The sequence below is a fragment of the Patagioenas fasciata genome, chromosome 7, assembly GCF_037038585.1.
Source record: "Patagioenas fasciata isolate bPatFas1 chromosome 7, bPatFas1.hap1, whole genome shotgun sequence".
Classification (NCBI taxonomy): Eukaryota; Metazoa; Chordata; class Aves; order Columbiformes; family Columbidae; genus Patagioenas; species Patagioenas fasciata.
The window spans coordinates 37,562,870-37,576,319 of record NC_092526.1 but is presented as its reverse complement, the minus strand read 5'-3'; the positions used below and the strand labels follow the sequence as shown (position 1 = coordinate 37,576,319).

At 41.8% G+C, this 13,450-nt stretch overlaps 1 protein-coding gene across 5 annotated transcripts in view; it reads right to left on the bottom strand.

The window, feature by feature from the left end:
* Nucleotides 1–512: 512 nt before the first annotated feature.
* INO80D (INO80 complex subunit D) overlaps nucleotides 513–13,450 on the bottom strand; it is a 42,846-nt gene continuing 29,908 nt past the window's right edge. For 3 of the 5 annotated variants that reach the window (XM_071811465.1, XM_065841383.2, XM_071811464.1), the window contains one exon: nucleotides 718–13,440. In XM_071811465.1, coding sequence (XP_071667566.1) covers nucleotides 12,272–13,440 — 1,169 coding nt within the window. In that variant the 3' untranslated portion in view covers nucleotides 718–12,271. Of the gene's footprint in view, nucleotides 13,441–13,450 lie in introns of all 5 variants that reach the window. The other 2 variants (XM_065841385.2, XM_065841386.2) reach the window with 2 other exon arrangements.

The window sequence follows — 13,450 nt, the reverse complement described above, 5'->3', positions numbered from 1 at the left end:
AACGCTGCTCTTGGAAACCAAACCTGGCACGGGAAGGTGGGTACCAGCCCAGGCAGCCTTGCTCACGCCAGCCGCAGCAGTGAAGCAGGTATACATGTGTTAAATTTCGGAAAACTTAACGACATATAAGACAAAATTCTATTCTATATCCCTTAAATTATATCTCAAGTATAGTTCTGCAACTCAGAAAACAAGATGAGGAGGATCTGGTCTCCAGGCCAGTGATCCAGAGCTAGAAAGCATTATAATTAGAATAAGGAGCGAGATTGGAGACCCCAGTTTGCTTGCAAGACTAATTAGCTAATGTTATTAGAAAGCAATAAAGAATAAGCAAGAGCAGAATCAGAGTCTACAGCTATCTAAACAAAGGACAGTTTAATTACTGTACTTATGATTAATAAAAAAAAAAAACAAAAACCTTTATGGATTAGATTTCATCCTGGGCAATATTCATACATCTTGGACTCAGCAAAATGGCTTGAAGAGGAGGGTTTTATCATAGTAAACACAGCTACTTCACAGCAAGATTTATTAATACATCCAAAAGAAAGAAAGAAAATCATTTTGTCACACTATATACAGATAATACATACAGTGTTTTATACACATATTACATCAGTTTTTACACAAGAAAAATATACATAAAAATGTAAACTTTTGTATACAAAAACCCTTAAACAAATTAAACAAGGACCAGATAACAAAAGGAGACCAATCTATTATCATTTCATTGATTTTTTTTTTCTTTTTTCTTTTTTTTTTTAAATGGTAATACAGTACATTCATTGAGAAGTCTGAGGAACATGTGAGCCAACCTTTCCTATTTAAAGGGAAAGTACAAACGTGAGCTTTCCTACCCGCCCCTGGAATGGTCCGTGAGCCTCCAGCATGAGAAGCGGTAAGAGGTACGAGCCGCTATCGCTGCCGGGGACCCCGTTGGAGGGGACCCCTCTTCTCAGGCGTCCCCAAACACCTCTCCAAAAGCCACACATCTGCAGGAGCAACCCGGACCGGGCTCTTTGTGCGTATTAGCCGGTCTTCCAGCTAATACTGCGAGATGGGACACGGCGATGCGAGTTTGCATGTTCCCTTTAAGCAGTCATTAAGTGTTTTTAGCTTTGCTGGAGCACGTTGTTTATTTTTCCCAATGTACGGTATGCTAAACACACGTGTTGGGGATGGAAGGGAAGAAGGAAGGGGTGTAAGAGACCGCTAATCCTTGCTACCATGCAGTTACTTCAAAATTAGGTACGTTTGCAAGCTACAAGTCACTGGTTCAAAAGACGCTGCCTCACCTTTGCTTTCCCACTGCAACTTGTTTAGGTTTTAAACTCTAGTGGCCAAACAACTGTACGAGGCTCTTTGGTTACAAGGCTGTTTCTGATATCAAAGCGTGATCAAGCTACCTTTAAAATGACACCAAACACAAACTTCTCTGAGACAGCCTTAGAAGAGTGAGCATTCCCTCTGAGCACTGCAGATTGTCCACGTGCCACCTTCTCTGTTATTAAATCGAGGATATTTACCCTTAATATCAAAAGGATATTGGTTGAGATTCTGGCATCTGTTTTGCTCCACTTGCAGATAAACACTTTGGGGAATTGGAGGAGAAAGAAAATACAGCAAAAACCAAACCCACAACAATAAACCCAAACCCTGCGGAACCTCAGGCATCAAATAAGAAGGGAACTACTTAATAAGTTGGTGAAAAAACAGTTGAGGAAACTTGTTGGAAAGAAACGAGAGATTCCAATGAAGGCTTCTCACATTAAGTAAGTAAAAGATTTGTTACAGAGATCTTCAAAACAAACATCCATCCTCCACAAAGTATGTTAAAATGTAACACAACAGTGCTGCACTGGTGTTTCTCCTGAAAAGGACAGAAGGACATGAAATCTCCTTAGTGATATCGGTACTATTGAGTGTAGGAGGTGAACAATGATTTACGAAAGTAATGAGGGGAAAAAGCCGTGTAAAAGAAACCATGAATCATTAATTATAATTGGACCAAAGCGGGGACGGGGCAGAATGTTATTGCAGGTATGCCTCAGAAACCCCTGGAAGAAATAAATACCTAGAAACTTGTATTTCCATTATTTTCTCATATCCATCTATGTGATGGCGGGAGTTAAGGGCTCGCCCTCTTGCTTTTCATTTTTTGTTCTCTTCCCCCCCCCCCCCCCTTTTTAAAAATAACAACCTTCGAGTAAAAATTCAAAAGACAATTACAAATGGCTTTAGATAATTCAGAGTCTCCTTTTTAAAATAAAACTTTGATAACGCATTTCTCTGTTTCTTCTATATAATGCAGCTTCGGTGAAAATATGTCATATGGGACAGCAATTTGCAAAAAGTGGGAAAATAATTGCCAACCGAAGTTCGTAACATATACAGATGTATATGCAGGACATCTACAATCTATATACATATTTAATATACGTATGCGTGAGTATATATCAGGAGAGAACCAACAGGTATGTTCTCCACATACATAAACTGAAATAGAGTAATATATGCGTGTGTATAAATACGTATTATACACACACAGTACACAGACATACTCATACACACACCCAAACATATGTAGTATAGAAATCGTCATGTGTGATCGCATGAAAGCTCAGATGGAACGATATACCAGTTACCTTTTTTCTAACAGAAATGCAAGGAAGACCAAATTCCAAATTCCGGGGCTGAATTGTGGCCAAGAAAAATGCTGCCGTATCCATACCAAACACGTGGGATGCTGCATTCATTCTTCGTTGAAACGGAACTCTGAGTTAGCCAGGAGTTTCAACAGTGCTTAAATGTGACTGAGCAGGGCTCTGACAGCTGCTTTCTGCTAAGAGGATATAGAAGCTCCCTTTAGCCAGAAAACAGAGAATAAAATACTTAAACCCACAATTTAGTCGCATAAGCAAGATCATTCATTGCACAATTAGATGCAAAGTGCTAGCATGTTAATGGTCAACTCTGCAGCTTGTTTTGAAGTCTGTTTAACGGTAAAAGCTCTGTTTCTATAGACGTGTTTGACGACAGAATGGAGCACAGGGCTGCCTTCTGCTCACTGCCTGCATTACACCAAACACCAACCAAACTCCCTTTTTCTCCCTACGGCTGAAAACTGAAGATCGTTTTCAGTGGGTGCGTTTGTCTCAGTTTGAACATTCACGTCAAGCACGCGACGCTGGGTTAACCTTTTAACATGCCAGGAAGCTTTGCATGGGGTTCTAAGTTTGTGTTCATCTGCAAATCAGTCGCAGTCCTACTCAAGCACAATTGAATAGCTGAGAAATTCTGCAGGAGTCCAAGCAAATGCTCAGGGCCCAATTCAGCTGCCACTCCAGCCACCAAGAGAATTAATTACCCTAATGCATAAGCAGAGCTGGATTGGGCCATTAAAGCCGATTGCCGGGGAGATGCGGGGCAAGGAGGAGCTGGGATGGAGGCAATGGAGCAGAGAAGCAGAAGAGGCTGGCATTGCAAGAGGCCTCAACGAGTATTAATATGGAATAATCAAAAGCAGGAACGTACCAAGAAAACTCCACTGCGGGGGCTGAGGGAACACAAATCAATGGTGACCAAGCTCAGCCCGGTCACCGGTGTCATCCAAATCCCTCAGAAGAGTTAGAGCAACTTTGTTTGGCACAAGTGCTTACCTGTTACACACGTGTTACATGGATAGTCTCCCTCTTTAGCTCACACACTTACTCACGTTACAGCTAATGTACATGTGTGATACAACGTATATCCCATCTATACATCTGTATGCATGTATATATAGATCTAGATTGACCGCATTCATAAGTATTTATTGTACATCATGAGGGCAAGTCCACATTCAGCCAAGTGCCACCAACCTCTCATATACAGATATATCTCTCTGTACAGGTATACACAAAAATGGGTCTATTCTTCCCCATAGAGGCATAAAGATTTACGCTGCTGACCCCCATTGCCACCAAATAAGCAGAAGGAAAAGCCCCTGACAACTTCCACCTCCTTGCCCTTTTACTTGTACGCATGTGTGCCAGAAACAAATTGTGAGGAGAGGAAGAGGGGAGGGATGCCTGATATCAAACTTAAAAAAAAAAAAAAAGAATTAAAATTTTATTTGCTTAAAAAAAAAGCCTTCAAAAATTCAAATGTCTGTGCAATACTGCAAGGCCTGTTTTTCTAAACAGATTTTTAAAGTCACCAGGATCATCATCACTAGAAGTGATACTGCATGAATAAATAACAATTAGGCTACTTTCTCCAGCCTAAATAGAGCAGTATGAAGAGCGAGCCAATCTGTAAGAATGTTTCTGACTTCTCACAGTTCCAAGTGAGAACTCCCATAAAGAAAAAACTTCCTTCTCCAATTATGAAAAAAAAAAAAATGTGGCCACAATGAAATTGAGAATTTCACAGCACAAATGAAACTGTCTGGACTGAAATTGTATTTTGTTCTGCAATCCCACAACAGCAATTTTGGGGCAAAATTAATACATGCCAAGACCCTCAGGAAAGAAAAGAATCTACTTCAAAGACGAGATCCTTTTACAGAACAGAGATCACCCCACACACAAGTGCCCCTTACAACCTAATTCGAAAACACAAGTACACTGACAACATTTTCCAAGTCAGACAATAGAAGATTGGGGTAGTAATTTGCAAAGAGACAGCGATTCCTTTGTCTCCCCTTCACACCAAATGCAGATCTTCCCATTTGAGTTTCTCCTGAAAAAAACCTCCCTCATTTCTCCCATCCCTCCTCCCCCATCTGTTTTATTTAAAGGCTGTCTTTGGGAGCTTGGTATTTTCATGGCATTTTAAACAGGGTTCAACGCAACTCATTTTTAAAAAAAGTAAAATTGACATGATATCAGAGTTAGCCTTATAACAGAAGATTATGTAGTAGAGAGTTTCAGTTATTTATACAACAGTGAGGACATAACAACCCCCTACTAAATAATCACATTTCTACAATATAGTCCATCACCTCTTGACTACTTTTCTCTTTACACAACTATGACCTACATACAATATACACATCCGTATCGCACGTACATCCCCCCAATGCATATTTTTTGTGTGTATATATAATACATACATGCACACAAGCAGTCTAAATCTATTTATAAGTCACAGTGGGAATTCCTTTGTGAGGAAAGGAGGGGGAAAATTCCTGAATAAGACACCGTAGATTCCTAATTTTCTGACTTTTCAAATTCCAACTCAGAGAGCTAAGTGGAAATAAATACATTGAAAGAGAAAAAATAAGAGAGGAAAGGTCTTACAAACTTGGTTCACAACTTCCAGCTACAGTAGTTGGATTTTTTTAATTTGATCTATTTACCCTGTAACTAAATTTCTAATCATAGGTACAAACCACAGGTAAATTATTGCAGAATGTAACACTCAAAATAAAATTTAAAAACAGTTATAGGAACAGTAATATAAGGGTTAAAAAGAGCTCTATGCTTTGTTGATACAGGATACCATTTTATTTTATTTATATATATATCTATATATAGATATAGATATCTGCAAGGTAGCAAAGAATAGCTGTACACCTTGACACGGCAAAGATCCAGTGTAAAAAGGTGCTTCACTAGTTTGTTTTTCAAAAAAAGCTTGTATATAATTTTATAGCTATTAAAAACACATATGCAACATAATTCATTACACTCAATACAGCTTTAGTATAAAACTTATAATTTATGAGGTGATGTTAATAGCATAAATTAATATACCATTTCTCTTAAAATCTACAATAAGTATTCTGAAAGCTCATTGGGGAAGGGTATCTTTAAATAAAAAGTTTAAAGCTGAGCGTGATGAAAAAGATTCTGTATGTTGAACTTGAGATGAGAGCCCCGAGAAGAGAAAGAGTCCCTAAGCCAGACACCGTGGACTATAAAACTGAACAAAGATTTCTCCTCCTTGCGCTCTCATTTAGGTGACGCTCTACCTTAAATTATTATTTACTTTTTAAACTATGTACTTTTTTTTCATTTTTATTTTTTTATTTGTTAACTGCCCTTATTTCCACAAGGAATCCCTGAGACATACCCAAAACTGTACAGTGAAGGTCATCACTGTTCAGAGAAACTGGTTCAACCCCTTCTGGTAGGATGTCGCTATTTTGTGTGAGAATCCAACTGTCCATCACTTTAGAATGAATCTATTTGCACTGGACCCACTTGCACTGTGTTTAAGACGTGGGTTAAAGAGTCATTTCAGGGTAAATCAGCCGTCAGCTACGCCAGAGCAATCCACACCCCGGTTCAAGTTTTCCAGAGGATACCTGGGCACGTTCCCTACCCGGCATCCACCGCCGTGGGCAGGGAAAACGCGAGCGATACCGGACCAAGTTCAACACGTAGCCGACATGCGGGTACTCCGGACACCTCGCTGTGTGTGTGTTTGGGGGACTAGCAAGGGGAAGGAGTAGGAAGAATGCATTTTTCTCCATCGAGTAAGCGGCGTTTTAAGGCCAAAAAGCCCAAGTTTCATCCTGTTTGCTTCCAAACTGAATTCTGTAAGCCAGAGTAGACTGAAAAGCTGCCAACGTGTACTTTAAGGAGACAGAAAAAGAAAGCCTTCTCCAGCTATTGCTGTCCATCTACAGCCAAGCCCACTTTCTCTTTTCATACTTCCACTGCTTTACTCCATAGTAGCCAGAGGAGGAGGATGTGAGAGCAGAATAAAACAGGGGAAAGCAAAGAATCATGAGAAGCAGCAGAACGGCAAAGGGGAAAGCTCCCCAAACAGTCACTGTTGCTTTTTTTTTCTCCTTAAATGGCTAAAGACATCAGTGAGAAAATTGTTCTGAGACACAGCTTTTATAACTCCTCCTTCACCAAACTATTCTTTCCCAGCAACAGTGGTTTTGTCTACTTTTAAAGACAAAACCTAAACTGTCCCTGACAGAGTTAAGGTCTCTCATAACCTTCTCTCCTGAAGTCCAAGCTGAAGTTTAGTAAACACAAACGTAGATTTTTGCAGCCACCCTCCTCACTTTTATTTGGGCTTGTGGGTAGTAAAAGAATAATTTTATTTTTCTTCATGACTTTCTACTGATGCACCTTCTCAAAAGAAGAGGAACCTGTGAGAAGGTAAACTCTTGCTAAAAACACCTACACATTCACTGCAAGCGTGTGCACTCCCATGATCGATGTTGTACCCTCAGGACCTACCTAGTCCATGACACATTAGCGTGCTGTGAAAACATCACTTGCCGATCTGAGAAACACTTTCATCTATTGCACTGTCATTCTAGCAATCCAAAATGTATGTTATGAATCATAGGAATCTCTCCTTTTAATTTTACACTCCGATTTGCTGAGGACCATGGAAGACTTACTGGTTGGCATTACTTACATTGGAGAAATATCTGAGAATGGGAGAATAAAAGAAAGAATGATGAAGAATGTAGAGAGGAAGGAAATAAAAGAGGTCTGAGAAGCAGCCCACCACACCCCAGCATTGAATGTTGCCCAGGAGATCAGAAAGACCTTGTGACCAGATGATCAGAAAGACCTAAAGATCTGGTCAGCACATTCCCCAGAACTATTCCTTCGGTTAACATTTCCACGGCCACCACAGCCTGCAAGAGGCCTGCACAGGAGACTCCTTCACACGCAATGGTAACAAATATAAAGGCAAGAGGAAACATCGCACCAGGGAAGCTGCTCAGACGCCCACACGAATGCCTCACTGCAGAAGATCATTGCGGGTCAGTTTTCTATTGTTCGTCTGCTGAAAGCACCTCCTGAAAGATCCAAGCGCACGTAGCTGGCTCTTCTAAAAAAAGTGTCCATCCTCTCTGCCCAAAGGCTCATGCTGTTGGAGAATTGACTTGCTGAGGCACAAAGCCAGGGAGAAATATCCCTGGTGTCCTGCTGATGCCTACGGGGAAACACAGCAGCCACAAAGCTGCAGGAGCTCAGCAGGAATGGAACCACCGGGGCCACCTTCTCCCTGAGGAAGTCCCCTGCCCACATTTTATTGTCCTCCCTTGTGAGACTCGTCTTTCTTGGCAAGCAGATTCAATCCCAGACTGTAGTTAGGTGTGGTTACATCAAAAAGAAGCTTCAAACTTTATTCGGGAACTGGTTTGCAGGTTCGACGCTAAGCGCTTCACCTTGGCCACGTCCCTCAAGCCAGTGGCATCACACTGTGCCCTGCAGCTCATAACAGAACTCCCCAGCTTCTCAGCTAATATCCACCTCCGTATAAAAAAATAATTAAATTAAAAAGCCAGTTCCCTTGGCTTCTCTTCGCTACCATGGCTGACTCCCCTTTGACTTTTTTTCCTTGTATTTGTATAGATTTAAAGCCTTTATGCCCAGTCATAGAAAGAAACATGGTACTAACAAGAAGGGAATTGAGCAAGAGCCTGGAGGAACTGGAAGGCAGGAGATAAAATGATGTATTTTTTCCATCTCTTGCATCGTACATACATCTTCCTGTATCACAGCAATTCTGAGGCTACAGAATAAATCAACTTTGAGGTATCTAAGTGCACATGGCTCCCCTCAAAGTTGGTGTAAAGTCTTCCTAAGCGAAAAGAAATGTCAAAGCAGAACGCCCTACACACCAGGCCAGCACGTGGCTGCTCCTGCTGAGCCTCTGTGCACTGACAAAGTTCATCCTGTGTTAAGTACTTTTGTAAAAAGACTAATTGAGGTGCTATTGTTACCAAAAAAGATACTGTTATTTCATTCTATTTTTTTTTCAGTTCTTTAAAACTCAAATCTTATGTAAAGAAATTAACTTTTAGGTTCAACTAGCTTTAATCCATTTGTTAACACGTAAAGGGCAGGGCAGGTATTGACCATCTCAAATCAATGTGCTGAAATTGCTACACTGGCTCTTTGGTAAAAGGGTGATTTAGAGTGCTAATTGCTATGTGAGGAGATGATACTCAAAAACCTTTGCGAGAGAGCATGGTTTCTACTTGGGAACCACATAAATAACAGCCTCGAGCACTATCTTAACCAGACCTGCAATATTTCCCAGAGGAAGAGGTGTGAAACATCTCTGGCTGCACGCACCTCTCAGATCGGATCTCTCACATCCAAAAGTAAGATACTGATTCAGTGAACATGTTGTGTGGGTGTAGAAGCCCACCTGGAACGATCCACCTGGTAAAGCTAAGATCAAGACCCGTAACTGCTTGGTTAGGCTATAACCATGAAATCGGTGGCAGTGAAAAAAACAGGAGGTGAACTAGGAAAAGGCAAGAGTGGTGGCCCGTTTCAGAACTCTTGTGTCAGCCAGGACAGAGGGATTCCTATTTCAAATGTATACAAACTGAAGTTTATTTTTAAAAGTGCAGCTTTATTGCAAACTTAGTTTGCTCAGTGAAAAATGTTACGTAGTCACTTTTTGGGGAAGAGTCATCAAGGGTTATACAAAAATTGAAGCCTAAGCAAAGGAAGAGAGTTGATATCCTAGGTTGCCTTAAAGGAACACAGGTACATAACAGCCATTGATTTCAAGTGGGAATTATGGACCTGCACAGCTTTGACAGCTTTTGAAATTCCCTGTCTAAGTCAATGCTCAGATTGGGAGCTGGGTTCTGTTCCGCATTAGACCAGTACAAACTCACAGTGACCTAAGACTGAAGAGCTCTCCCGTAACTTCCACCAAGACGAGCAAGCAGAACTTGGCTCTCAGTTCCTCTCCTCCCTTCCCCCCCGGCATTTGCTAAGAAAGAGAAATGTGATGTGGGGGAAACATACTCTGCACTAGCTGCAGCTTCATTAATGACTTTGATGGGCACAAGAATGATTTCAAGACCGACGACCTGAAACCAATTTATAAAAATTAACATCCTCTAAAATGACATGAATATACAAGCAGATTAAAGAATTAACCATTTGGTATACTAGTTCTCCACTCTTTTTCAGCCAGTTATCCAAACACATTGAAGAAGGTATACGGACACAACAAAAATCATTTGCAAATCAAACAGTTGTCTACTCGACAAAGTGTGGGGAACATAATACAAAAATAAATAAATGCCTTGTCAGATTTGCCTCATGTCACGATACCACTGGGCATTCCTCAATCAGCAGGACAATCACAAGCAGGATTTCATAGGCTTCAATTCAACTTTTTACATGATTTAAAAACATTTAAATGTTACAAACATAAATCACCACTTAAAAATATTCAGCTTATATTACCAAGATCTATTTTACCAAGTAAGAAATAAGGACTTCATAACAACAGAAGCATGAAAATAATTTTTGTTTCCTCCACCCACATACACTTGCAATTTCAGAAAAGGACATATGCATCATCCATACTCCTTTATATTTAAGGAGAACAAATCTTTCAAGAAAAGAGGGATAGTATGATTGCTACGAGAGTAAGAAGACACAAGACCTATCCTGTTAAAATTCTGTTCCTTAGCAAGACAGGAGGAGAGGTCTGGGTCAGAGATTTTGGTGTGGGCCTGACTGCTAACAACATGAATTACTATACCAACTAAATTTCATTCAGTGATCCCTTGCTCAAATAATTTATTAGGCCTCCCTATTACATGTGCTTGGTATCTCCTGATTTCCTCAATTAGACTAGAATACATGCAGGCAGGATGTTTTACTGTAGGGTAGAATGAAATCTGTCCTCTACAGTAAGAGACTGAAATGTGGCATTTCCTGTTCTCTCTTATCTGCACCTCAGAAACAAACCAAGAAGAGCAGAGACTTGCTGTATTAAACAGAAGCTACTTTTACAGTCAAAGTCAGATTATGGTAGTACGTTTAAGCCCTACAAATTCAGAAAACACTTTTTTCCCCTCCTGATAAAGAGATGCGAGCAAAAACCTCAGAATTTCTGCTGCTGTTATCTCTTGCATTAAAAAACCATAAAATCTATTCTTTAAATCTAAAAGCGAGTGGACTCCTTTAAGACTTGTAATTACTATCAAAGAGTCTGAATACTATTTTTAGCAGGTGGGCAGTAAAAGCAAAACTGTCTTGCAGGCAGAAGGAATTCCTACCTCTCTAATTTGCTTTAGTGATTGATGTTTTGTTTCGCCATGGCTGCTGATAGGTACCTGCCAGTTCCTTACATACATTCAGCTTCCCATACAGAGCATCAAACCCTAAAAGTGTCAAAAAAACCTATATGGCTCCCAGGGGGCAAAAAACTATCCAAGAAAGTCTCAGTAGCTAGACATAATTTGAGAAATCCATCCATTTGAAACTTACCAAAGGCTCTGACCTAGACTTGTGTGGATGGGCAGAATATCAACCAAATTTTTTCCAGTGTCAGCTGGGAAATATCTGTCAGCCTGTCAGGCAAGGACTTCTGGGCAAAGCCACACTTGAAAAGGCAAATCATCAACGCTACAAGGCCACAGTAATTCAACAAGGGAGGGAATTTCTGCACAAACATCTTCACTAATCCATGATCTATTTCAGTCTTTCAATCCTTCTGGTTTTCTTTCCTTTTTTTTTTTTTTTTTTTTTTTTTTACTGGGCTAACTTCATATCAGCCTTCAGATTCTGGGTAACCAGTCAACTGATCCCCTTGCTGCTCAATGAATTAAAAATCATCATAATAAAATAAAATAAAAAATCAGCATGCAGTAAGAACAGTGACCAGTTCTAGAAGGGAACAGCTTCCACTTCTTCACTAAAAGAAGAAAAGGAACCGCTGCTCCCTGCACCCCAAACACACGCACACAGAGGAGGTCGAAAGATTATTTTAAGAAATGGCCAAACTCATTCTTGAACCATGATCTTGATTTAGGACTTCAATGCACCATTCTCAAACCAATGCGTGCAGCCAAGTTTTCCATGCCAGATGCTACCTTTGGGAAAAAAAGTAAATTTAAAAAAAAATAATCAAGAGACTTCTGTCCACTGGAAAACTTTTTACCAGATGCTAATGGGATGACTAGCACTGATCCGAACCCTAGGAAACAGTAACATGCATCAGTAATCTGAGGTATCTTTCCATTTCTAGGTCTTACTGCTAAGATCAATTACATCCAATAACTGTGCTGTATCCTTAAGGAATTTTTGGGGAACGGTGAACCTGCCTGCAACAAATGAGCACCGGTGCGTAACAAGCACATGTGAACGCTACAGCAAGGTTCACAGAGGGCTAACCCTGGTCAGTACTGAAGCGGGGGTTTTCTTCTCAACCCCTTCTTAAAAAATAAAGGAAGGAAGGGAGGAGAGAAAAAATAAAAAAGGAGGAAAAAAGGAAAGATAGAAAACATAGGTCCCCCATCTACCTGCAGAGAGCCAGGCAGACAAGCTCAGTTGGAGGTGGTGAAGGGCGCGGATGCGTTATTGGTACTGGTAGCGGTGGCACCGGTCACTGCGAAGCCCGTGGGAGGAGCTATGGAGCTGTGGCTGGGCTGCAGGTCCTTGGGGATGCCACTGTGGGAGCTCAGCTGGTGGCCGAAGGCTGCGCTGAACTGAGGGAGCTGTTGCTTAGGGGAGGTGGAGGCCATGAGCTCAGCGGAGGCAGGACCCATGCCACTAAAACTGGTCTGCGGTAACCCCGGCAGCACGCTGGAGCTGTTGGGGGTCACAGTGGCGAAGGCAGGCTGTGTGGTCTCTGAGTGCGAGGTGGTAGGTGGTGTGGACAGGGAGGTGGACAGGAGGTGTCCATCTGCACCGAGAAGGTTGCTAAACGGAGAGGGGTCCCCAAGATTGACAGGAAGATTCCCCCAGTGAGTTCTGGGGTTGACCACCCCGCTAAGCGGCACATCCAGCTGAGTTGGGAGCAAGTGCTGTGCCATCATGGGCATCTCTGCTGAGAAGGTAGCTGCCAAGTTATCGCCAGAAAAGGATGCGGTGTGAGGGGATGTGATATGGTCACTGTAGGGAGACGGCACATGCTCACTATCATAATGGCTTCCATGGGGTGAGGAGTGTGAATGGTCACTGCTGTATTGCTGTCGTGAGGTGATCAGGTCATCTGCCTTGCTCAGCAGCTGGGCAGGGTGGGGCCTCTGGGAGGCATGGCTGCCGTCATGAAGTCCATGAAACTGTCCTGGGAAGGCTCTCTCCCCAAGGCCACTCTGGCTTATCAGAGTGGTAGAAGTAAGGCCGACGTTGGCTGGGGCTGAGAATTGCCCCTGGATCTGCCCTGCCAGGGGCGTAGGTGGGTTGGACAAGGTAGCAGAACGGAGCAAGTTCTCATCCAGCTCCAGACCGGAGAAATTATCATGTACTATACGCCCATTCAACAGCTCCCCCAGATCTGTGTTAACCTCTCGACTCAAGGACTGCATTCCTGGAGCTCCAGCACCTGCAGAGAACACCCCTATCCCTCTATCTGACAGCTCCTGAACTGGCACACCATCTGTCTGTGTAAGTACTCCAATGGTACTCAGGCACTCAAGAGAAGTTACAGCTTGCAGGGCCCGTTCCAGTTCTTCAGCCTCTTCTGTAGTCGGAAGTAGATCTCCATTTTTACCTGCAGAAAA